Source organism: Thermobia domestica, chromosome 4 (assembly GCF_964235325.1).
Source record: "Thermobia domestica chromosome 4, izTheDome1.hap1.1, whole genome shotgun sequence".
Lineage (NCBI taxonomy): Eukaryota > Metazoa > Arthropoda > Insecta > Zygentoma > Lepismatidae > Thermobia > Thermobia domestica.
Genome location: NC_137457.1, coordinates 309,768,336 through 309,796,072, shown reverse-complemented (window position 1 = coordinate 309,796,072; position 27,737 = coordinate 309,768,336). Strand labels below are relative to the sequence as shown.

General features: G+C 35.9%; 1 protein-coding gene across 6 annotated transcripts; it reads right to left on the bottom strand.

Annotated features, from left to right (window-relative positions):
* Window positions 1–8,236: 8,236 nt before the first annotated feature.
* LOC145684293 (uncharacterized) lies at window positions 8,237–27,331 on the bottom strand. Of its 6 annotated transcripts, none has more exons than XM_081756463.1 (4): window positions 27,117–27,331; window positions 24,088–24,199; window positions 22,887–23,473; window positions 11,380–15,144 (listed from the first exon to the last, which is right to left on the bottom strand). In XM_081756463.1, exons 2-4 carry the CDS (start codon window positions 24,130–24,132, stop codon window positions 15,102–15,104), a joined length of 675 nt encoding a protein of 224 aa, XP_081612589.1. In that variant the 5' UTR covers window positions 24,133–24,199; window positions 27,117–27,331; the 3' UTR covers window positions 11,380–15,101. The 6 variants fall into 6 exon arrangements, with proteins under 6 accessions (XP_081612583.1, XP_081612589.1, XP_081612584.1 ...); XM_081756458.1 differs by lacking the exon at window positions 11,380–15,144 and adding an exon at window positions 15,543–17,259 and having other exon boundaries at window positions 27,117–27,329; XM_081756460.1 differs by lacking the exons at window positions 11,380–15,144; window positions 24,088–24,199 and adding an exon at window positions 15,543–17,259 and having other exon boundaries at window positions 27,117–27,328.
* Window positions 27,332–27,737: the final 406 nt, after the last annotated feature.

Sequence of the window (27,737 nt, the reverse complement as noted above, 5' to 3'; positions counted from 1 at the left end):
ATAATCTACGTGGGTAGAGCTATCATTTAGTTACAAAATAAATAATATGTTTTTTCTTGTAATTAAATAGTAATATCTGACACGTTAATACTGAAATTTTGTTAAAAGAGCTGCTTTAACAAAATAAATTTAATAAGTTCCACAAGACATAAGTTGTTTATGCAGCCGAAATTTGCAACTGTTGACTGATTGCCGTTTAGCGTCCTCTTTCGTCGGCGAGGCTATATGAGAAGTGGACCTATAGGTTTAACGTGGAATTCGATCCACTGTCGTTCAATGTTCTCCCACTCGGAATTGTCCCCAGAACCCCATGCACCAAAGGTTCGCGTGCAAGCCAGTGAGATAGGGTTTGTATGTTGTGTTGTTCAATGATTTTTATTAGGAATAAAATACGTTACAGGATGATATACTGATTGTAAATATTATAGTGCAAGTATTGAACGATTGTGTGGTAAAACGAGAAATATAAATTTGGACAAATTAAAAAATTTTTGGCTCAAAAATGAACCAAGACCAAAGTGATAAAGTGCACAAATTGGCCCCTAGGGTAGTTTCGTAAGACAAAGTTTCATATTTATGGCAATTATTGAAAAAAAAATAAAAATTGTGAATATTAACAATATTTGAGCATCGAAATTAACCTTACAAGCACATTGACACATTTCAGTTTATATTTTAAAATACCAATTAACTTAAATTCACATTCAAATCGATGAAGTCATTCATGTTATAGGTTAGAGTGGGTATATATTTCCGAGTGATAATTCAACAATCGTGTTCTGAAGTATTTTATTTGTTTGCTGACGGAGTTTCAAAATTAAGCTCTTTAGATCTTTCCCTTTGAATTTCTTCAAATTCCTCAGTTACGCTACATACATCAGGGATGGCCAACGTGTTGACTGTCAAATTCTGTCAGATAGTCCGCGGCAATCACTCTGCCGCCACTCATCAAACCTTGATTTCACCCTCACCCTCATGAGAGCCGCCCTTGTGTGGCTGAATACTTATGCTTGCATCGTAGTTCAACTGACATTTTGAAGTAAAGGCATTGGATACTGTTGATAAATGATATAAACGTCACTATCGACTGAGATTTCCATTGTAACAGTTGTTCCATTTTAGGTGTTTCACAGTAAGTTATACGATGATATGTTTAGTTTCCTTTCTTTACGACGTATGTTAAGCAAGGGCGGATCCAGGACGGACTTCTGGTGGAGGTGGTGGGTTGTAATACTGCTACTTAGAGCTACTTTTAAGAGCTCCAAACTCTGGGATGCGTTTTATTTGTATATATATAAAGAAGTTTCCTCTTCTAGGGGGGAGCGATCGCCCCGATCGACTCCCCTGGATCCGCCACTAACGATAAGGAAATAATTCAACAAATAGGTTGAATAATTGATGCTCTGATCCTCACGAAGGAGGCCCTCTCGTGGCCTCCTCACCCTCAATGATATGAGGGCGAGAGTGCGCGAGGACAAGAAAAAGTTTTGAGGACGAAGGCGAGGGCGAGCGAGGATAATGGACAACTCTTATCGCGAGGGCGAGGACAAGCTTCGATGGCGAGGGTGAGGGTGCGCGAGGGCGAGAAAAAGCTTCGACGAAAAGGGCGAGGGTGTGCGAGGGCGAGAAGAAGCTTCGACAGCGAGGGTGAGGATGCGCGAGGGCGAGGACAAGCTTAGGTGGCGAGGGTGAGGGTGCGAGAAATAGCTTCGACGGCGAGAGCGAGGGTGCGCGAGGGCGAGGACAAGTTTCGGCAGCGAGGGCGAGGGTGCGCGAGGACGAGGACAAGCTTCGATGGCGAGGGTGAGGGTGCGCGAGGGCGAGGACAAGTTTTGGCCGCGAGGGCGAGGACAAGCTTCGACAGTGAGGGTGAGGGTGCGCGAGGGCGATGGACAATTCCATTCGCGAGAGCGAGGGTGAACGAGGGCGAGGGCCAACTGCTACTGCGAGGGCGAGGGTGAGTGAGGTCGAAGTAAAATGAACATCTATGTTCTAAAGGTCTTCCTCAGATGCAGACAACAATGTTGCTGGGGTGAGGAAAGAAAAGCTATTGAGCACTTCAGTAATTCCGTGGAAACAGACGCTAGTTGTGACACAATACAATCCAGAATAGGATAACATACAGTGATACAAAATATATCTTCCAATATTTTGTCTAGTATCCGTAGCCAGTTAATCAAAATATTTCTTCGCAAACATTTTGCGTTTCTCTTGAAATGTTTCTGAAATAATCAATTTCGAGGGCAGGTTTTTTGTGGATTTTACAAACTCGTCATACTTTCCCCGTAGATCTTTCATTTGCTGAAGTGATTTCTTCAGATTTCCCTCTGCTATTTGCAGAGCAATATTAGAAGACTGCAAACTTTTGGAAGTTACATACATGGACATTCCCAAATGTATCCTTTCCCAAATGTATGACTAGCATCAACACGAATTCAAATGTCTCTATCTTCTTTAATGATCAGCTGCTTTCAACTCATCTGGTGTTTTTACTTGTCAGACAAATCGCGGTAAGGTGCTTTAGAACATCAGCAATTCTCTCTTTCATGCAGCTAACAAGTTTTGTTTCCCACCTAGTTATACATTGCTTGTTAGAATTTTCTTCTTAAATTTTGAAGCCATTTCATCACCAAGAGCTAAAAGTGACTATCTAGGACCACCAGAACTGAAAAGAAGAAAGGAAAATACTTCGAAGAACATCAAAAACATTGGAAACGTTATGTGAAGACTTTTGAGGCATCGACAGTAACAAGATTCAAATTATGCGCCCAGCAATGAACATACGAAGCGTTTCGAGTAGTATTACTAATTCTTGTTGTAAACCACTATAAACTCAACTCATTGCTGATGCTCCATCATATTTCTACTCTTTGCACCGTTATATGTCGATTTGCTTGCTGAGTGAAATTTCACGAACGAGATGTTCATAGTTCTCCAAATAAATAACAGAATATAAGTATTCAGTAGTAACCGAGTTAGCAGGTGCCACTGGGCTTGGGGGTTTCCGAAACAGAAAATAATGTTACTAAAATTGCTAGTAATCTAGAATTTATTTCAGAATGATTATTTCTCACACATAAGAAACGAATAACAGAATATAAGTACCTATTTAATACTGAGTAATAAACGGGTTCAGTGGGTCCCTATGCTTCCGAAGTAGCATTTTGGGTTGGCAAATGGTTGGGCTAACCGACAATAGTTGGTTGGCCAACGGTGATTTTGGCGGTACTGCAAATCGTTATGCCAACAATTATTTGCAACGTTGGGCCAACAGACGACTATGTACAGTTGGCCAACCAATCAATGGAGGACAGTGTGCCAACCATTCAGGAGTTGGGCCAATACAATTCAAACAAAATGCCAACGAGAAAATCACAATTGGCCAACGATCGTAACCCTACAATCTACGAACTATGGTGTGGTTGGGCCAATGGAATGCCAACAAAACACCAACGTGAAAAAACAGTTGGCCAACGATCATCATCCTACGGAACACCAACATTGTGACAACAAAATAGAACATCGTCTTTCGATGCGTTGCCAAAGCAACGATGCACCTACGTTGAACCACTGTTTTGTTTTAGCTTGCTGGCATCGATAGTTAATGAATTGTTGAATTTGCCGTTGGCATTTTGATACTGCCTTTGCCAACAATCCCTACAAATAGACAACGGTTGGCACACCGTTTGACAACGAAAATGTTACTTGGGTTGTGGAGTCCAAAAACAAAAAAGGTTAACAAAATTACTCAAAATCTAAAATTTCACAATTATTGTTTCTTCCACGTAAGAAACAAATAACAGAATTTAAGTATTAAATACCAAGTAATAAAGAGATTTATCCGGAACTCTTGGGCTTGCATACTCCAAAACGAAAAAAAAAAAATGCTACGAAAGTACCAGTAAACTAGAATTTCACCACAATAATTATTTGTTACACAAAACATAGCCCTATACGTTTGAAGGGCCCTAAACAAAATATATGTTACTAAAATCGAAGGCAATTTTAACACTGACAATGATTTTCTCCCACACGTAAACCAAGTATGTGTGTGTGTGTGTGTTTGTGAACTGGAAAGAAAACCACAATCGGGCAGCAAACCACTGCTCTACGATGTTCAATAGGAGTTGGAATATGTGCTCATAGTCCTATGTTGTAGCCTTTGTGATCTGTGGTCTGCTGCTGCTGCTGTGTTCAATCGGAACCGGAAGTGGGAGTTAGAACTGTAATTTCTACTAAATTGGAACTGTGCATGTGTAAACAAGAGCGTCTGTGTGAATGAAAATAGGTAATAGCCTTTTATAACGATTCAAAAGTGGGATCGTACCAGCCTACTCATTGCGTAGTCTGCTTCGAAACCGGTACTGGTACAGGAACTTGAGTCGGAACAGCTTGTGCATATAGGTGTTCGGAGCCTTTCTTGTGTCATCGCTACAATAGGTCACAGTCGTAAAAGGTTATCGTTGCGTAGTCTGATCGGGAACCGGAACTTCCACTGCAACTGGAAGAGTTTGTTCATGCGCTACCAAGTGTGTGTGTACCGGGGGTCGAACCACTGCTCTATGTTCAATAGGAGTTCGAATGTGTGTTCATAGTCCAATGTTGTAACCTTTGCAGTCTGTGGTCATAATCCTCTATGTGTAGTCTGCTGGTGGTGGTGGTGTGTTTATTCGGAACCGGAAGTGAGAGTTGGAACTGTAATTTTTCTGCGCATGAGTGTAATTTCTACTAAATTGGAAATGTAATTTTACTGCGCACGAGCAATCAAGTGTGTGTGTTGGTCACTGGATCGGAATTAAGTTCTCAGCCAATCATGTGTGTGTTGGTCATTGGAGCGATATTAAATTCTCCGTAAACCGTGTGTGTGTTAATAACCAGACTAGTTAAATAATGTTATTTTTAAATCTCTGCTTCATTGAGCAGAATGCACTAAAATTGGATGTTAAAGAACGAAGTCTATTCTTTCCTGATTAGAATTTCAACATTACGTATGTTCCCAAACTTCCCTTTTCCTTTTGGTTGCAAGTGGTTCTGGTTTAACGGGGCCCCCATACAACCGGGTCTGGTTTATCGGGGCCCCATTACAAGCGGGCCTGGGAAATGGCTCCATTACATGCGGAGCTGGGTTACCGGGACTCCATCCCATCACTAGCAGGGCTGAGAAACAGGCTTCAATTGCAAACCAAGTTAAAAAAAAAACAGGGACCTCATTCATAACAAAGTAGTACATAACACAAAGCACTGTTGTTGTATTTGCTGTTTTATTATTTTGAAATTACATTATCGCCATTTTTTTCTTTAAAGTTTTTTGGGGCTCCAAGGAATTGAGGTTCTTAAGCTATAGTTTGTTTAGCTTATACGTGAATCCGGCACTGCGACTGATCATGAAGATAATAGAAAAAAGAAGAAATAGTATGCTTGACCATCTTATTCGAAACTCCATTTGGATCATTGTGCTAATAGAGGGAAAGGCAGAAGGAAAACCAGAAAGAGGATGATCAATGATAAAATATCTAGATGCAGTTACGAAGAAGAGGTCTTATCAAAGTATAAACCAACTCTTACAAGCGAGAAAAAAAGTTTTAAAATGTCCATGTTGCCCACCAACCTATGGTTGACGTCAACAAATATTACTTGATTGTAAAGTTTTAGTAAGCAATGGCACGACAACTACTTTTAAATAATGTAGAGTATTTGTTTTATTCTTCTTGGCGTATGCACATTCTAATTTTGTAGTTCTTGTATAGTATCGTCTAACTCTTGTTAATGAGCTACACGTGTCTCCCTCGGAGCACAAGAGAAAATCTTAAGGGAATTCATATCTCAAAACCTCCGCTACCTTCCGACAAACCGTCAGGTGTCAATGGTTGACAATTGACATGATTAGGTCTAATCTTGAGAATTTTCCAGATTACTAAAACTCCCCAATAATGAAAGAAGCCGATATACCTAATGGTTTTACCAAAACATATAGGGTAAACAAATACGTACAACCATTTTCTGAGTTCCTGTACATGCTTTTTCTTGTTCACATCTTCCTTTATCATCTCTTTATTAAGGTAGTGTTCTAGTCATTGACCTCCAAGAACAAATCCTGGAAATTCATACTTCTTTGTCTCCAGTCACAAATACAGAACATAACCCTCTCATATGGGAGTACAAAAGACTTAAGAAAAATAACTAAACGGTATTTTGCGTAGCGAAGATATGCACGTAAATTTATCATTATCATCACAGGTTAAACATTGCTTCAATGCGGCGAATGTCTTATGGGAAATGATGGTTCAAGACGATCCAGGTCAAGATGAACAGGTTGCCAAATTAGAGAGTTGGCCAAGTTGACAGAATTTACTGTAATTAGATAATTTGTTTCCCTCCGATAATGTTATTTTTGTGATATATATATATATATATATATATATATATATATATATATATATATATAAACAAGAGTATAGTTAAGTATTATAATACGTTTATATATCTATGTTGACTGATCTTTGTACAAAGTTACAAGAGAAGTTCTTGCCATTTGTGGCATCCCATTAATCATGCTATCACAGAAAGGAAACAGAATGACGCACGTGCCTGCCGAACGACCGGGAATTGGTCTGACTATCGATATTCAGTAAGACAGGCACGTTGCACCATACAGCAATCATAGCTCGTCCTGTGTCAAAGAGAAATCGAAGAAGCATGTTAGCATTTCTTGTATGACTTTCAAGTCGACCTCTTGGCTACTGGATCAAGTCATCGTACATGACAGTCCTTTAGTGAGAATGCCGACTACCAGGCAAAGTCGCCGATTTGTTTGTAAATTTGGGGGGCCCATTCAGATGCAGAAGGCATATATGAGGATTTTAAGACAAATTGCATTCAAACTATGCCTAGTATTGTATATTCTTAAATACAATAGGTAGCCCACGTGAGCTTTGGGGGGCCTGGGCCCCCGAGGATCTGCGCCCTTGCTATCAGGCATTGGTTCCAGAAATTCCGTTGGGGAGATGTGAGCCTTTCTTATGAACTTCGCAGTTGACAACAACTTATGCTGGATGACGAGGTCCTGAAAAGTCATAGAAAAGGGCAATGGTCTAACGTGTGATGAACTTGCAGAAAGGTTCCATGTTTCCACAGAAACACTCAGACTGCACCTACCTGGGATAGGTTCCATGTTTCCACAGACATTCAGACTGCACCTGCCTGGGATAGTACAAATATACAGTTTGGAGTAATTCTTCAGAATTCATGAAGTTTCTATAAATTTGTTATTCGAAAAGATATATTTCCTAGTATCACTTACTTAGATACTAAAATTGAATTGCGAACCATGAATTTGACAAAAACAACAACAAACTGGATAGAAATTCAAACTGGATACAAGTTCAGCAAGTGGGTACTCCACACATTGTCGGCAGCCACCAAGGAATGAGTGACGGCCTGTTTGTTCTTGCTTACTCGGCACCTGATCACTTGCTCACTGGTGACGAAAAATGGGTTTCCTTGATACTACCAAGCGTACCAAACATTGGTTGTCGCCACGTCACTCTTTCTTACATCTCAAGTCCACCTCTGCACCCACGAAAGCTTATGCTCTGTATGGCGGAATTGTCGGCAAGTGTGCACTACCAGATTCTTCCATATGGTCAGACCATCACTCTGACCTCTACCATCAATAAATTTTAGCAAAACGTGCACCTTGCATTGCAGAAGAAGGAGCAGGCATTACAGAATCTCACGGATGTACTGTTCCTGTGTGGCAATGCCAAGCACAATGTGGCAAAGAGGACCTGAAGACCCTTCAGAACTTGGCTGGGAGACACTCTGCATACATCATATTCACAGGACCTTGCGCCAACAGATTACCATCTGTTTCATTCTCTCGACAATCACTTCAGTGAAAGATCCCCACACTCACTGGATAGAAACCTCTACGTTACTACTATGTTGCATCAATAACATTATCTACACATCTCTGTGAGAAATATTGATCTTCAAAATAACTAGCATTATTTTTGTTATTGTTTTTGTCAAATTCGCGGTTCGCAATTCAATTTTAGTATCCAAATAAGTGATACTATGAAGTTTATCTTTTCGAATAACAGATTTATAGAAACACCATGAATTTTGAAGAACTACTCCAAATTGTATATTTGTACACACAGAACATTTGTTACACCATTCGGTATGTGGGTAAATCTCATAAGTATAATATAGAAAATAAGATGAAACGTCAAGTAACTTATAGTTTATTTGACCATAGGAATAGTTACTATATTACAGAGCAATCACAAATACATTCTAGTTTTCTTTCGAAAGATGTATTACAAAAGTGAAATTGTTATTAGTTGTTAGTATAGCAAGCATATAGCTTTTGACAATACAATAAAAATAATGGTACATTATAACTGTACTCTTCTAGTGTGCAATCGATATGACACAGCTACCTCCTTAACATACAATACTAGCACCTCAGTGTACAGTAATTTACTGTGCTTATGAATGCTGAAAATTAAACTTCAAAGTTACGTTTTTCAGAGAAACAAACGGTTTTCCTGAAATTTATAAAAACACAAAAAATGTATTCACGCTCGAGATATATTTACGTTCTATCACAGTGGTCTCTCTTTTAAAATCTCTTAAAATTATTTTCTCACTACTAACAACAATATCTTACTAGTAAAGGAGGATATCAGGGTTGAAAATTAGTCTTATTCTATGCCTTTTTCTGTTACAAATATATCTTATAAATATGTTTTGTATATGATTCTGCATAACGGTATGTTAATAATAACATATTATTAGTTTTATAATATGTCAAAAAAGGCAACTATGAAAAAATATGGCCACAGAATTACATGTTTCTTTGATCTTCCTACACTATAACGATCCCTACAATTACAAAGAAGAATTGGTGAGCACGTATAAAGAAAAGTATGCTTGAATTGGAAACACTTCCCAAAATTTATTTTGGGGTATATATATATATATATATATATATATATATATATATATATATATATATATATATATACATATATATATATATATGGACAGGACAGAGTTTATTTTATATATTTATTGATGACACACACAACTGAAATTTGCAAAACTCTTTCTCAATTTTCTATTATCACAAATCGAGTCTAAACGTTAATTACACTAGTTAACAAAGGTTTTGTTACATAAAAGGAAATACCTGTTCTTAAAGGAACTTTTTGCGCTGAATTCGAATATGCACTCGGTTTTTCTCCATCACGTACGATTTTCCCGTAACAGAGGGATTTTCGGGAAAATCCCTCAAAAATTTCCCTTTTCGTTTATTTTACACCCCAAGATCTTGTCCCCTTGCATATACTAACATAGAAATTATACCTAAGTATACTTTGATTCATATTTAACAAACCCTCCAAGTTTCGTAATAATCGCTTTATTCTTTCTAGAGAAATAAATATGTTTGTATGTATACTGTGTGTACTGTTTATTGCACCTTATAGTAATGCTTTCAGATCACTTAAGTTGAGGTAAAACGTTTTGCTTTATTACCACAAACACATATATAAAATATAATACAATATAATTTACAAGTGTGACAATTTACAATAAACAATAATACAAATGTACCAAAAGGTCATGAAAAGACAATCAAAACTATCACAATATATGAAACTTCCATTGGGTTACAAAAACGTACACTACTTCCTTCTTTTGTAAGAAATGTTGCATTCTCTAACAAGACCCCAACAATAGTCCCCCCATCATTGAAGGATCCCATCGTCCCTGGTACCTTTTCTCCATTGCCATTATATCTTGGTGGAATCTTTCCCCCTGTTCGTCGCTGAGAGCACCTAGGTTAGCAGGAAAGAAGCTGAGGTGGGAGTGCAAAAAGTGGATTTTTAAAGACATCCTACAACCCAACTCTTTGTATTTCTGTATCATGTCCTGTACGATTTCTGTGTAACTCTCAGCTTTGTTATTGCCCAGAAAGTTGCGCACAACACACTTAAATGCTGTCCAGGCAGCTAGCTCAGCACTGTTTAACTTGCTGTCAAAGCTATCATCAAGCATTAATTTCCTAATTTGGGGACCAATAAACACTCCCGCTGAAATCTTAGCATCACCCAGGTTAGGGAACTTATCTCGCAAACACTTGAAACCTTCACCAGATGTGTCCATGGCTTTGACAAAGTTTTTCATAAGTCCTAACTTGATATGAAGTGGCGGTAGTAATATCTTATTAGGATCTACCAAAGGAGCGTATTTGACGTTGCATTCTCCAGGTACGTAATTCACTCTAGGTTCCCATTCCTTCACTTCATAATGTTTGTCATCAGCTCGGCTATCCCATAAACATAAAAAACATTGGTACTTCGTGTAACCGCACTGCAGTCCTAATAAAATACCAACTACCTTGAGATCACAACATATTTGCCAACAATGGTCCTTGTAATTTATAAGATTTAGCAAAGTTGACATGGTGCCATAGGATTCCTCAATCTTCACTGAGTGCGCAAGTGGTATAGAAGGTTTTTTACTTCCATTATGTAAAAGGACAGCTTTAAGGCTGACCTCTGACGCGTCGATAAATAACCTCCATTCTTCTGAAACGTAAGGAATTCCTAGCTCCGCCATCAACCCATTTATATCCGTACATACGCACACATTATCTTGCATTGAGAAATAGCTTGAAAATTGAACATGCCTTTTCCTGTACACTGATATGTTCGTTTCTGCATCCAATAAGTTCCACTGCTGGAGCCTTGATCCCAGAAGTTCCGCCTCTTGTTTTGTCAGGTGCAAATCACGGACTAGGTCATTAAGTTCACATTGCCGGATGAAATGTGGCTCGCGAACACAGTCAGGGATGAACGTTGGATCCTTGGATGTACATGTTGATGTCGATGGTTCATCAAGGTCATGATCATCATCAGAGTCTTTTGGCCATATCTCTTCCCAGTTGGTAGGGGGCTCGGGAAGTGGAAGTTCATCCCCGTGCGAAATAGGTCTAATTGAGGATTTAACGTTGGGATAACTTATTGTGTATTTGCTTTTTTTAGAATGTCCCTTAACTACTGTGAGACAAAAATAATAATCATCCAGATGGTTGGTGGGTTCTCTCCACACCGTTGGTACAGCAAATTTCATGAACCTCCGTTTCCCTTTGGCCCATGCAAGTAAAGTGACGTAGCACGACGCACAAATTATGTTGGGTGCCCAAGTTTTGTCCTGATCTCCCACACGACATCCGAAATATATATAATATGCTAGTTTCACCGATGGCGTAATGGATCTACACTGTCCTTTAACTACAAACTGGCCACACATATAACAAAAACTATTTGGTGAGTTAACACACGAACGCCGTGCTCTTGACGCCATTGTACTGATCACAAACTAAACTTCTGGTCTTAGTTGGGTATAATGCCGTTAAGATCAAACATGAAAGCACTCTTAGCAGCAAAGACAACTTTGAAAGTGAAGTAGTGTTAAACCACACGTCAATATAAAAATGTACAAAACTCCCTCACCAGGTGTCAAGAACACAAGAAAGAAAGAAATGCGCGGGGGAAACGATACCGTAGTGGAAAATTCAGACTGCATTAGTTCATTGTTGTCAACAATGAGTCTCTATTCCATTCTTTCTTTCTTTTGCATTCTGTTACATTTGATAACAAATATTGATAACTATTTCATGAACAAAACGAAAAAACTTGGAGAATTGTATATATATGTATTAAGATATACATATACTGTACGTTTAAAAAAAATATACGTTGGAAGTACATTCTATTTTTATACACGTTTCTAATTTACAGAGAGCAATACAAGTGTGTTGCTGACTATTGTAAAAATTCATTTTTATGTCTGTGTTTGTAGTAATAAAGCAAATCGTTTTTATCCCAACTCAGGAGATCTGAAAGCATTACTATCAGGTGCAATAAAGAGTGCACACAGTATACATACAAATATATTTATTTCTCTAGAAAGAACAAAGCGATTTTTACGAAACTTTTAGGGTTTATTAAATATAAATCAAGGTATACTTAGGTATAATTTCTATGTTACTATATGTAAGGGGACAGGAGCTAGGGGAATAAAATATCTGAAAAAGGGAAATTTTTGAGGGAATTTCCCGAAAATCCCTCTGTTACGGGAAAACTGTACGTGATGGAGAGAAACCGAGTGCATATTCGAATTCAGCGCAAAAAGTTCCTTTAAGATCAGATGATTTTTCTCATGTAACAAACAAAAAGTTTAAATTTGTTAACTAGTGTTATTAGCAGCAATTTAACAAACATCTACTGTTTCTCACACCACCATTACCGCTTTTTATGTACGCATTTAGTTGTTACCTATCTAAAATATATTATGTAAATAAAATGTTTTTGAGACAACTTATGAAAACTTCCAGTATCTTTACAAAATGTATTGATTAGCATCTGAATTTTAAAGCAGAATATTTTATGTGAAGAGTATTTTGTTGCTTAAGGGAAAATATTCATTCAAATGAGTAAATACACAGAAAATGACCATCGCAGTTAAGTAATGCATAGATTTGACACAAACTAATTATTGAAAGTAAACTTAAATATGCAAGTAAATAGGAGACAAATGGTTATACTATATTGGTATCTGAGTATAACATTTTCTTAATACCATACGACGGCTATTTGAGAGCAATTTCAGAGGCTATTAAACTTTATTTCAACTTCTGAGTTATCGACATTTTTCTTCTCGATATCATTTCAAATTTTATAAAACGTGTTTGATCTCTTAGAGCTTAGTACTCTAGCTTCTAGTACATAATTAAACTTAAGATTTCAATATATCCATCAAGTGTACATTTTTAATATTTCCGTCAGAGCATACCTCCACATTTCTGTCATAGTGTAGCTGTACAATGACTTAGCAATAATCTTCCGGATACAACCTTGAATACCGTTTTATAGAAATAATCAATGGCGGAGTAAGAAAGGTATTTTGGGAGGAGTTTCTCTGATTAATGTTTTTTTCCTAGAAATCTGTAATTTATATTTGGGAGGACCTTGAAATTTATGGGTACAGGCATAACTAATATTTCGTTTCGTTTGTATATGCAGCAATAATCTTTCAGATACAACCTTGAAGACCATTTTATACTGATAATATGTTGCGGATTTAGATAAAGTATTTTGGGAGGGGTTTTCTTATTAATTTTTTTTTTAAATTACCAATTTCTATTTGAGGGGATCTTGAAGTTTATGAATAAAGGCATAATTAATATGTCGTATCTTTTAGAAATTCAGTAATTCCGATGTACATGCTTCAATACGAAAAACTTAAAAATGTTTAAAAACGATAAGAAAGGAAGTCGACCAGCATTCACAGTACACGCACTATCTCTACATTCACAGATGGAATTAAGATAAATTATTGTCAAAATGCTCGAATGCGAGGTTCAATCCCGGACTTCCCGAAAGAAGCGAGAAAGCAAACCATTCAATCGTGTTTGCCGCGCAGTTGTGCTTAACTTAAATGTATTCTCTCTCTACGGCCTACGGAATCCGAAGGTTCAATGCCGCTTTCACAAATGCTGTCCATTGACTTCTGTCCGTATTCAATTCGATCCAGTTACTACTCAATATTCCTATTTCTGCGAAATCTACCTTAATATTGTCCTCCCATCTGCGCCTCGGCCTTCCTAATGGATTTTTTCCAATTGGATTTCCAGTCAAACTTTGAAAGCGCCTCTACTTTCTTCCATTCTGGTTACATGACCTGCCCACCTGAGCCTCCTAGACTTGATGATCCTAATAATTTGGTAAACGGTATAAATTATGTAGTTCCTCGTTATGAAGTTTCCGACATTCCTCATTCCCGTTCCTCCTGGGTCCAAATATTCGACTTCGGATTTTGTTCTCAAACACTTTGTCTGCGTTTTTCGCTCACAGTAAGCGACCATGTTTCGCATCCATACAGCACAACAGACATGATTATCCTTTTATATATTTTAAGCTTTATATTTCTCGACAAAATATTTTGAACTGAATAATAACACGAATTTCCTGATTTCAGTCGACATTTAATTTTTTCGTGGGTAGGATTGTGACCTGTTAATATTGATTCTAGATATTTGAAAGTGTGCTTCTTGTGGAAAGTATTATTTGATATTTTGACACGTCCAAAATTTAGCGTATAACGATCCCGGTGAACTTCCATGTATTTAGTTTTCTCTGTATTTACTTCTAAAGCAATGTTGCTGCAAGCATTTAATACGGCCTCTGCATTTCTGTCGATTGTTCTACTATCAGATTTATATAATCAGCATTTGCCATCACTTGGTCAATACCCCTCAGCTCTAGGTCCTGGATGCTATCTTTGATTTTCCTTATAGCGTACACCAATACAAAACTGAATAATAATTGCGATAACGCATCTCCTTCTCTTAGGCCATTCTCGACGTGGAAAATCGTGAAGAAGAATTTTTCTACTTGGACTTTACTCTGAAATTAGTTTAAACACATTTTAATTAATCTAACTAGTTTTTTCTATATTCCAAATTCTGCAAGAATATTGTACAATATTTCCGAGTCAGAAGGCTTTCTAAAATCATTAAACAGTTGATGTACTGGCTAATATATTCTTATATCCTTTCGAATATTTGTCGAATAATAAATATCTAGTCGATAATTGATCGATTTCGACTAAATCTGCACTGATAATCTCCAATAATTTCATCTGCTTATGAGACTAGTCTTGTTAATAAAATGTTTTGGAGGTGTTCATAGGATGTTGATAAAAGAGAAATGCCTCGATAATTTTTGCAATCAGTTTTGTCGCCTTTCTTGTGACTTGGAAGAGTGATTGATTCTTAAAGTCTTCACAAATGTATTCCAGTCTTTCTTTACTTGTAAACAAAAAAACGTTGAATTTCGTAACAATATGTTGAATTTCTCCTGCTAAAAATTTAGTAACCTTCTGGACTAGATAAACTGTAATGTTTGTTATATTCTACAGTGTAGGAAACCACCCGCTCAGATGAGCAGTCTATTATGCATATGATCCATCGACAGAAAATTCGGTACTTTCCCAATTCCAAGCAAGCTTAACGAACAGCCAGTGCATTACAAACTTCGGAACTTTAACGATTTTGCAGGTCCGAAATACCTGAAAGGTGGTAAGAAGTCTATTACGTATGTGATCAATAAACGAATAATTTCTTAGAAATATTCATACAAAGTATATGACAGTGAAAACTTCACTGAAAGTTTTAAAAATGTATTTAACCACCCGAAACGAAGCTCTTGATGTGCATTCTTTAGCAGTATCATATAAGTGTATTTCTGTCATGATTTACTTTATTTTGTTTCAAAAAGAAGGTGTGGATATTTTGAAGTAAAAATACTACATACAATTTTGCTAGTTATTTGTGTATCAATTTCAGAAAAAGTATTTACTTTTGTATACGAGGTTAAAAACTTTTTATATATATTGGTCAATCCTTTGGAATTTATAATGCAAATATGTTAAGAATTAAAACTGAAAAATCACTTCGAAATTCATAGTTTTTTTTAGAGCCATAGCTTTATTTTAAAAAAAGTTTTTCTAGACCTTGCATCTCTAAGAGGAGAATGTTGAAGGAAATGAGACCACCCCAAGAAATCGCGCGGACACAATGCTGTCCACCACATATGTTCTTGGGTAGGATTGAACCAGGGACCCCACGCCTCAGTGATAAGCACTCTATCGCTGAGTCACTGCGCCCCTGCTGAGAGTGTAATCTGCATCAAAGTACCGCAACATTGATTTGAGTTTCAAGATATAACTCATAAGCGCATAATGGTACGAAAAGGTAACGAAAAGGTACATCCGTAAAATATATAAATAAATCTCATGCTGCGAAAGTCTATCAACTTAATACTACGTACTATATAGATCACGATTGTTATTCAATACGTTGCGTTATATTTTTAACTAAAAACATAATTTGGAAAATTGACTTTTACAACTATATCTGGTAACATACACTCTTCGTCGTTTCTAAATCTCTTCACTGGGTCGAGGAATCACTAAAAGACGTGTTATTAGCCTAACTAACATAACACGTGCATGAACGCCAAAATTAAACGATTCAAAATATGTAACATAACAACATTATCTTCTAAGCGCTTCAATTATATATATTACACAATATCAGATTTGAGAACCGTAACATTTAAAGTGTCAAGGTTTGTTTTTTGGAGGCTCATATTACAAGTTCTGAATTATATTATTCTTTGGAGCTATGCTCTACATTCTGACGTTTGATAGTAACTTTCCAATCTAAAGAGCTAACACAATTATAGATGTGAGGTGGTATTTGTATGTATTCTCATATGGATTCTCAAATAATCCTTTCGACGAAATGATTTACCACATTCCTTACATGTATAACGATTCGAGTCAATATGACATAGCATATGTGACCTTAAATAACCCTTCTGACGAAATGATTTACCACATTCCTCACAACGATACTGGTTGGAGGTTGAATACAAAACCATATGAGTTAACATATGTGACGTTAAATGTGACTTTCTATTAAACTTCTTTCCACAATTTTCACAGATAAATGGATTTTCATTAGAATGAATTAGCGTGTGCTTAGTTAGATCTCCTTTCTGACGAAAGTACGAACAACATATGTGACAAAAATGTGGTTTCTCGCCTGAGTGTTGAAGCAAGTGCCCTTTTAAGCTCCTTTTAGAACGAAAGGAGTTCCTGCACAACCCGCAAGAGTACGGTCTTTCGATTGAATGGGTAAGCATATGACTCTGTAAGTGACATTTTCGACTAAAGTTTTTAGCACACTTCTCACAAGAGTAAGGCTTGTCGCATAGGTGTATTAGTACGTGCGGTTTAAGGGAATCCTTACGACGAAAGCATTTATTGCATTCATCACACTTATATGGAAGTTCATTTCTGTGGATTGCCATGTGTCTTCTCAAATAACACTCCTCACGGAAGGGCCAGCTACATTCTTGACAAGTGTAGGGCTTTGCACCTATATGTATTGAAATATGTTTTTGTAAGTTACCTTTTTGATTAAATTTCTTGTCACATTTGTCACAAGAGTATGGTTTCTCACCTGAATGAATGTACTTGTGTTTTCTCAAGTTGCCTTTGTCATAAAAAGTTTTACCGCATTCTTCACATGAATGTACATTTTTATTTCTATTGATTTTCATGTTAGTTTTCAATTTTGTCATTTCACAAAACTGCTCACTTCTTCCAATTTTTTGCCTAAATATTAAGGAAGAGAAAATATAATAAGTTTGTACGTGTAGCACTGTTATTATTAGAAGTATCGAATAGTTATTATTGTACATGTTAGTCTTTAATACAAACTTTACGATTTACGATATGTATAATTTTGAGGACAACTTGTGCATTTTACTTTTGATTTAGGTTGTTAATCAGTATCACTAACATCAAGAGAAGATACGTACTGGTATTTTTTAGAACCACTGGGTAATTCCACGAACAAACGCTTTTGTACCTAGTCGAGTAGTTGTACATGGTATTATGTTGATGGTTTTGCCGTTCAACTGCTAAACCAAAAGATCACTGCAAACCAATATTTAAAAAGCTTCGTATACTTCCAGTACCCTGTTTGTATATTTTAAATATATTGATATTTGTAAAGAGACACCTACAAGGTGTCATTACGCGAGTGAAACACCGACATGATCATGATACAAGAAACAAACAAAAATTTTCTATTGTAGAACACAGAACAGTATTATATGAAAAAGGGTGTAAATACGAGGGTATCATGCTTTACAATAAACTTCCGAAAGAAATAAAAACTCAAGACTCTGATGCTAAATTTAAAAAAGAACTCCAGAAATATTTATCACAGCATTGCTTTTACTCGGTAGAGGAATACATGAACTGCTAAGTGAATAGAAATGTTACATGATGTACAGTAAATCAATGTCATTACTCGCTTTTAGCATTAGATCTTTCTTAGAGGTTTTCTAAATACACTGCAAGTAATAATTGCTTAATAATTGCTAAGTTTATTTTTAACAATGATGTCACGTAAAATGTACAGCTTAATAAGATGTAACAAGTAAGGCTTAATTATTAACCAAGTGTGTGTAATTTTTACTATTATTGTTTCTTTTACTTTTGTATTCATATATAAATAACGTGTCCACTTCATATGCATTGTAATACAGTGCTAAATGAATGAAAAAGGGACGAAAGAAATACAATACAAAGTTGGGAAAGCCTGTTTTTGGAGATCGTTATAACCTATTATTACCTGTTTCTGTATAAATTTGGGCTACATGTCTGAAATCATACTGGAAGATTTTTAATCCTTTTCCATCAATGTGCAAATGATGAATATCTATGCATATTTACAACTGAATTACTGAAGTTACTACTCAAAATGTAATGTTATTATCTTAAAATTCTGTAATAAAGCAACGAATAATGTATAAGTAAGAGATTAAATACGTTTTTAATGGGTGATATCAATAAGACGGAGAAGTTACTCATTACTTCCAATTTTGAAGTAGTTACTCGCATTGATATCAATAAATTGAGAACTAAGCACTACTCGTCTCGGCTGACCTCGAAAAAGCCCTCACCTTTAAAGCAACTACACCTGCATTCTCGAGCTGAGTAACTACTCCGCCTTTGGTACCAATAAAATTCTGAGACTGTTCTGTGGTGCGAGAATATTCTCCAAATTTGTGGAACAAGCTCAGTAGGTGACTTTGTGCGAAACATGGCACAGTATATGATTGTTTTGCAGCATAGAAAAACATAAACTGCAGAGAAATGTTGCAAATGACGATTACAAAAAATATCACTGTTTCATTAAAGAAAATACAGAGTGGTTACCACATCATTTTTTAGGACAATCAACCGAAACTCGGGGTAATGACGAAAAGATGCGGTTTTTCTAGTTTTACGAGAGTGATCCAGGTTGGAGTGCCAGAAGATTCTGGTGTGGCTTAAAGTACCGTTAAATTGACTTTGATTTTAACGTCTTTTTCGTGAGCGAGGCTATATGACACGGAACCTGAACCACATCCGGCTGATTAACGTGGAATCCGAACCATATCAGCGCCCGCAGGGAATCGAACCGAAGTCTCCCACGCCAAAGGCACGTACGCTAACTTAAAGTACTATGTCTATGACTATTACAAGGTTAATAGATGCGATTATTGGGAAATCTGAAAACTGGATTAAGTTTCCGGCAAGTGTGCGTAATATGTAAGCAGCAAAGCCAGAGTGGAAAAAAATATACATTTCCGGGTGCTATCAGAGCTCTCTATTGTACACACATGGCAATGAAGAAACTTAGCATTTTTTGGAGACGAATACGTTAATAGAAAGGGAGTATACATGTGTATGTATTTTGTTTATGGCAAGACGGAAGCGGACATGTCTGGTGTATAAAAGAACAATCAGATGGACATGCTTTATGACGTGACTGGGCGAACTTCTTTCTTCTTTAAAGGACACAAAGATGAAAAAAAGAAATGAAATCTTTGAGTTTTACGTCCCACGGCTATGCCGGTTAGGCTAAAGGAGACGGTGATAATAAGTAATGAATGAAATGGTGGAATGAAGAAAGTGGAGGAAACGGGAGAACCCAGAGAAAACCCACGCACACGGTGTTTGTCCACCACAAAGTTCACTTGGCGGGGGCTGGGATCGAACCCGGGACCCAGCACCAGAGGTGAACGCTCTACCACTGAGCCACCGCGGCCCCGCGAGGAAGGAAACAAAGATGTCTACAAGACGCTGGACAACACGTAATATGCACTTTTCGTGTTAATTTTGATATTGCTGGATTCGATTCAGCATCCGTCAGCTCCAGTACGCTTGTTCCCATGGTTTCAGATACTTTATTGTTTTCCGCTTTTTTTAAATTAGTTTTTTCTATCACTCTTGTTCAAATATTAAAGATGTTCTTTTGGATTCCTTTCTCATTCGCTGATGTATTTGATATTTCATTTTACTCTAATTGTTTTCAAAGCTACGGCTTTCCTTCGTTTACTTTCTGGTGGCTGTGTTTTCGAAAGTACCACTGGAAACTTATAATATCCCCAAATACACTTTAATTGAAACTGTTGTTACTACTTATCCCTTCCATGGCGTTTAGGGTACTGCGCTATAGATTAATTACAACGGAACGACCACCCGACAGGTGATAGAAATGAGTAATCACTTCTTTTATTGACGCGCAGAGGAATCACGAATGAACGTTCATAAATCTGGAGCAGTCTAGACCTGAGTAGTGGCTTGTTTTATTGATACCAAATTGCGGGAGATTAATCCAGATGTGATTAATCCGATTCTCGAGGAGGACTTCTCTAGAGTAGTTACTCATTTTTATTGATATCAAACAATACGTAAGTATTAAAAAAGTGGCGCAGACTAAATAGATATTTCAATAATACCAATATTACTTCACATTCATTAAATTTTCTTAATAAAACAGCTGTTGACATTTTAAAAGTACATATTCATCAGTTATCTACTGGAGAAGTCATATCTTGAAGATTACATCCTGTAGGTGTGCATTTCCTCTTTAGATGCATTCCTGAATTAGCGAATGAAAGTTCGTATAATTTTTTACAATTTCGGAGTACAAATGAGCTTAGCTGAGACGATTTTGAGTTTAACGTCCCGTTCAGCAGCGAGGCTATATGAAACGTGGACCTACTGATGAACGTGGAATCCAAACCACATGAGCTCCCGCCGGGAATCAAACCCAGGCTTCCCACGCCAAAGGCGCGTACGCTAACCGCTTAGTCACGGAGGAGCTCGGAGCAAAAATGAGAACGACGTCCAGTGGAAGAAATGAATTTCAAGCAAATTCAAATTTATACAAAGGACAACACAGGTCTCTGTAGGTCTATCAAATTTTGATCACGTTTCACGTTCAAAATACGTGTGCAAAATTTCAATCTTGTATCTTGAAAACAAAGGACGGTAAAAAAATTGTTGAAAATCTAAATTTAGGCCCTATACGTATACACAAACACACACACACATACACAGATATCAATCTATCTATCTATCTATATATATATATATGCCTTGAAGTACATTACGGCCTTAGGATGGGGTCTAGAAAATTGATCTATTAGCCCTCTCCGCCCATTACAAGGCACTGAAAGTGATATTTTCAATGAATTCTACTGGTTACTTGTTACTTCTGGTGGTCATTCTCACTGTTACTTTGATCTCGTCGTTTTATTATTTGGTAAACAGCAGAAGAATAGAGAGATCGTTTCTGAACATAGTTTGAACTTTACCTGTTTATTATGGCCCATTCGACTCCTTATATACTCAAAAAGTAAAATACCGTATCTGCGAATTTAAATAAGAGACAGAAAGAAAAATATATAAACGAATCTCTCTCAAAGGCACACGCAATGATCTGTAAGCGGATTTTTTCCTTGTATATTATTGTAATTTTTTTTACTTATTTTGTATAGTGACCTCTATGTATGGAATGTGAGCGTGGTTGATATATATCTAGTTATTTTAGAAACAATATATATATATATATATATATATATATATATATATATATATATATTTTACTTATAACACGTTTTGTTTGCATGACACACTTTAAAAAGCATATATTTTTATCGTTATGTTTTGAACATGCACACATAAAAAGCACAACTTCGTGTCAGATAAGTTTACAGAAATGTGACTCAATTTTCTCCTTCCAGTAACACGTTAATTTTGCTTTCGTTTCAAATAACAGAGTATCTACGCGATCGTGCATCTCTAATTTTAGATTGCCTTTGCATTCAAAAGTAAGCCTGTTTCTATTGTGGATATTTCCTTTCGTGGTAAATAAGAACATGGAAACAAAACGACAGCTAGATACATATTTGGCACATAAACTTTGAACTGGGCAAACAGTTGTTCTTCCTTGCTGGGCTAGTGAGTGGAACAAGCGCCTTTGATACGCGATGGGCCGGTTGGATTCCCACAGTGTGAGCATTGAATACCCTACAGTAGTTCGGATCGTACTTTAGGCTTCGTGGTATAAGGCCTCGCTGCTGAAAAAGGATGAAAATAAAATCTATAATATTTCTTATTTAACCTAAAGGTACAGATTTGTATCATCATTGCCGAAAATGTTGAACTTATGAAATCGCCAAAGTATTTTGAAGGAATTTAATAAAAGAACCATTAGTAAAAGTGTCTGAGAGTCCAAGTCCGTCCTAGGAAAGGTGGTTGGAGTGTAAGTACATCTAAAACGCAAAGAGCTTCACCTAAATCCCTCTTCCTCCCCAAACAAGAAGACAGAGGAACTTAAATCACTGTTTGATGAACATTAAAATGTTTTGGGAGAAGAAGAGAGAAATCATAACATAAAAGTGAGGGATGCGATGCACAGTTATACCTTGAGCTTTGTTTCATATTACATTACACACAAAAAAGATAGTTATTTGTATTAATGGAGAATATTTGAAGGGAAAATCCGAACTATATAACACAGTCGTCCCGTTGAGGACATTTCGAAATTAATGCGCAAACATTTACATTTATGAAAGTGATGTATGTAACTTGAAATATATAAATAAATATGCAAACTCTGTTTCATAATATTATACTCTAAAATAAACAAATTAACTGTTCACCTAAAATAATATGCACTGCCTTTTTCCGCCGTTGAAAACATTTGACACAGGGAGTTTACTAAAAAAATAAAATAAAATAAAATAAATAAATGTCGAGCGCAAAGCTTTATATCTTAATCAAGTACCTCAAATAATGTGATATATGCAAGATATTGAAAATAGAAAAAAAATCTTAAAAAACTAGAAGTATTAGTGTCAAAGTTAAATTTCGTGACAAGTAAAATGTACTCTTACCTGGGTTTCTGACAACTGACATCAATTTCCTTATGCTTAGGTTTCGCCATGGTCACCCCAGTTTTTACATCATTAATTATTCTAGACTTGTAACTTCTTGATTCTTCTCTAGTACATTTAACATCAGAGATCTCTGTCTTACTGAGTTCCAGTTTTTCGTAAAATTTCTCATTTGATGGCAAACTACATTTTGACAAAGGTTCGATAACACATATTGCTTTCGTGCTTAGTTTCCAATCTCCTATTACGTCATGTTCATTATGTTTCACAACCCTCTTAAATTCAGTTACTAAATTTGCGTTTAACATTTTAGGGTTTGCGTCATTATAATCCTCAGTTTCATTTTCTGATGATATTCCGTGTTTCAAATGTAATCCAGAATCCAATGCAATGGGATTATTAAAAATCCTTTTACTCCTATCACTATTACTTCCTTGAAAATTACGGTCTTCGGTAGAGACATTTTCTACTTTTACTCCACATTTAGTCACAGTAATGTTAGAACAGTTGGACGACATTCTTAATTTTAATAAAGATCCTTCAAAAAGAAACCTGGTACATTCAGTATTTAAAGGAAATGGATAATTCTGAAAACATAAAAAAAAATTATAATGCTACATTAATAACCGGCGAAACAAGACTTATATACATAGATAAATCTTTAAAAAATTACTTGGAAATATTTTCTACACTAAACGCAGTAAAAATCTTAGGAAAAGGCATATAGAGATGCGCTTTTAACGTAAGTTTAAGAATAAATTTTCAGATAAACGTGTACGGAGTATTAGAGAATTCAAATTAAAAAGTTAGAAGAGAATGTACAGACTAAGCATGTTTAATATAAAATAGATTTATATAAAGGAATTCTGAGAACACTTAATAATAATATGTGTCATTTATGTATTAATTACAACTTACCTTTACATTAATAATAAAACTTAGTGTTCAAAATTTAATATATTGTTATTCAACAAGGAAAATATTCTTACTTTCATTTCGAAAGCTAAAACGTTATTTAAATAACAATTTCATGTTATACTTAAATGTACGGTAAAAACTTGCAAAAGGTAAGCCGCAGCTACAATTTCGAAACTAAAGCTAGTTTTACAACTTTGAGATTGAGACATGGAATTCACAGCTAAGATGATTTAAAGTAGAAACAAAAAAAAAAAAAAAAAATTGATGAAGGAAGTACGCTTACCTTTATTGTGTACCAGAGTAAAGAATGATTAAATTTTAGTATCATTCCAGTGATCCGGCAATTTTTGAAAACGATTTCCTGAGTCACTAATTCGAAATGGGAGTTTCGATTCCTAAAATATTTAGCACGGTTGTGATCGTACTCTTCAATGCTGAATTTAGGTATTAGATGACAATAGAAATATGTAGTAACACTAGTTATCTTAAAATATATACAAAGCAATAAGCGCAATAATAACAAGAAAGAAAATGGCACAAAAATAATGATGAATTTTTGCTTATGATTCGTTGCCAATAGGAAAAGGAACATGTAAAAAATTCTGTATGCTTCTACTATATATATATATATGTTGCTCTTCGTTAGATATCAAATATTTCTTGCATCTACACGATTAATATTTTCATAATCAATAAGCTGTCATTTACTGCATCGGAGTAAAGAAATCTATCTCCTGCAGTTACTTTCAGATCTCTAACCATACGTGCGCTCATTTTTTCTAAACCGCATTGGTGTTATAAACGAAATAATTTATTTCAGAAACAGCATTATATGCTTCTTCTTCCTATAGTTCTGTATTGCTACATCCATTCCAATTAAGGTCTGAATCTGTATCAAAAGTATAGTAACGCACACGGAAAGCATTACAATCGAAATATAAAATCGCAGGTGGACCCAACAGGCCTATATTCAAACAATCATTTTAAACGGTTCAAATATCATGTCACTTTGGCCATTTTCTGAATACAAAATTTGAAATCAAAAAACGGACATACCAACTATCCACTTACCTCTTTAGAAATGGAAGTTTTGAGAACGCTGGGGCACGCGATTACTTATATTTAATAAAGAATCTATATTTCGAATTTCATATTCTAAAATTAAGGGGATAGTAAGATATATTTCTCACATACATTCTGAACCTTTCCTCCTCCCTAAAAACATTCAGTTTAGTAAAAAATGAAATTACAAAACGACTGCTCGAAAACAGACTATGTTTATAAAAATTAATTTCAAGCGATATAACTATTTTCCTGTGGTGACTCAGAAAACATCGCTTGGAAAATATAGGAAATGCTATTCCAAATTACTCCTCTCTCTCCTCTCCAGAAAAGGTGGGACAGGTATTCGTTTCTTTTTAAATACTGAGCTTTTGAATTAGACAAACTTATGTAATTTTTAATGTATTGATTTTAAAAAAATGGATATTGTCATTTTTCTTCCTCGTAAAAGAGGAATTTCCGAAAACGTGCGGCTTGTGTAGAATTCTTCTTAATACGGGGTTTATATGCGAAGTTTCTTCTTCCTAACATGAGGAGCTTGTCAGATAATCTACCTTAGGCACAATCTGAAACTCCTTTAACTCCCCTAAGGACAGGTATTTTAATAAAAGTCAGACGACACAACCTTAGTTTAAGACAAGTATTGGTAAGCATTTAGAATCTCCCCCAAATCCATTGACGGCCTCAAAGCCGGTAGTGTGACATAATGAGAAACTGTAAGCGACATCGTTTATGAATACATCTACCGTCGCTGACGTGGGTGCTCCCTGCGAACGCACCTAATCTCTACCGCTCAGGACCCCTCGCTGCGCTCCTAAACTGACTCGGTTAGACAGCATTCGTGCATTTTTGTGCCCATGTAGCACAAGTCGGTTCGAGTTTTATGCACTTCTGTTTTTATGCCATGTATCCACACACTATACTCATGGTTACATCACAGTTACAAATAACGATACACTACCAAGTGATTTTAGGGGAGAAACTACATAATACCACAAGTATTATCAGTCACTTTTTTTTCTTACAGGTTAATATATAAGTGGTTAACAATAACTGCTTCTGTTCATTTCTTCGTTGATTTTGTATTTCGGGACCGCCATCTGCGGAAGTTAACATTGTATTGTATATTACTTATAACGGAGTATGTTTAGAACAAGAGGTCCACAAGCACGTAAAAAACGCAAAATTTACAGGACAAATGAGTGATGCAAGTACTTAGACGTAACATAACATAACCAAATCTAACCTAACATAAACTAACGTAAGCTAATCTGAACTAACCTAAACTAACGTAATATTAGTAGAGATAAGAGAAATTCTGTGATTTTTTGGAAAATTATGCTGGATTTCTAAACTAATGTAACATAAACTAAACTAACCTAACCTAACTTAAACTAACCAACCCTACCCTAAACTAACCGAATGCGAACAGAAATTACCAAAATTGTAACATTTTTTTTAGAGAAAAGAGCTGGACCCCTTCTGCTAAACATAGTTCCTTATAACGTCTTTAGTAACGTAGAAATACATAATTTAACACGTACCGTAATTTTATGCTATTTACTTTTTTTTGCACTACCCTTGCTTGTGTATACTCACCTTCGCTGACACGCCTGCTCCGTACGGACGCACTCTCACGCTCCTACTTGGGACCCCTGTTGCGTTCCTGCTCTGAAGTCAGTTAGATAGCATTTGTGCTCTTTAGTGGCTAGTAACTTACAGATTCTAAATAAAAAGAAAAGTACTTATCCGCGTTCCATGTACTTTTTTAGTTTCTTTATTTATAGCAAAAAAATGTAGTCTTTTTCAGGGTCATCAGTTCTTAAAAACATGTTCCTGGAGAAAACATGCTTCTTTTATGTTACTATTATCAAAACAGGAACCACTACATAACTCATTTCTATTAATGAAAATAATAAATGTATTGCCTTTTGATATTTGTTGTAGCTTCTACTAAATCTAATGTTACTTTTTCATTATTTTATGCACTGCTAAAGTACGTCTGTACCACATATAGGTTTGAAAACGAAAATAACCCTTATATATATCAATTTGGGTTCATACCCAGGTAATACCAAAAAGATATTTACCGATAAAACTCCCATCACTAGCATGACACTAAAAAACTTGTACTTTCCGTATAATCAATCTGCACCACTATATGCAATGAATTTAAGTATGGATCCGTAAAAGAAGTCTGCACCGTTGGTTCTTTGTAATTTGCAGTGAAAATTTGCCAAATTTACTTACCAAGAGAAAAATGAATCAACGATTACTACAATTCACTAAAACATCTTTTGTTTACATATTACATAAATTGCTGAAATGTAGTGTTGCTAACTAGTGTAACGGTTTAAGCTCAAATTATGGTTTCAGAAAAATCGTATTGATATTGAAAATTATAGTTTCTTTGTGTTAGATTTTTGTTTATGTTACACAATGGAGGGTTCATTTTGTGTTAATTGTGAGAAATTGCAAACAGAACTGCATGCAAAACTAGAAGAAATTCTATCGAAACAGTTAATAATAGACATATTATCTAAAGACATTCTGCAGAATAATGGACAAATCTCTCAAAACGAAAATGGAAGTGAATCTTGGAGTGAAATTGTAAAACCCAATATTAATGTACACCCCAATTCACAAGAAAGCAACAGCCTTCAACAGGTGAAAAGAAACAATGTTTCTCATTCAGTGCATAAGGCCGTGCCTCCATTGCATCCGAATGCGATTGCGAACGCGAATGCAAATGCGAACTGCGAATTCATGTGCCTCTACTACATCCGAAGTTTTGTGAATGCGAATCAAGTTGCAAGGTTTCTTTCAAACCTTCAATGTGATATATTTTTGCTTTAAAATTCATATCTTAAA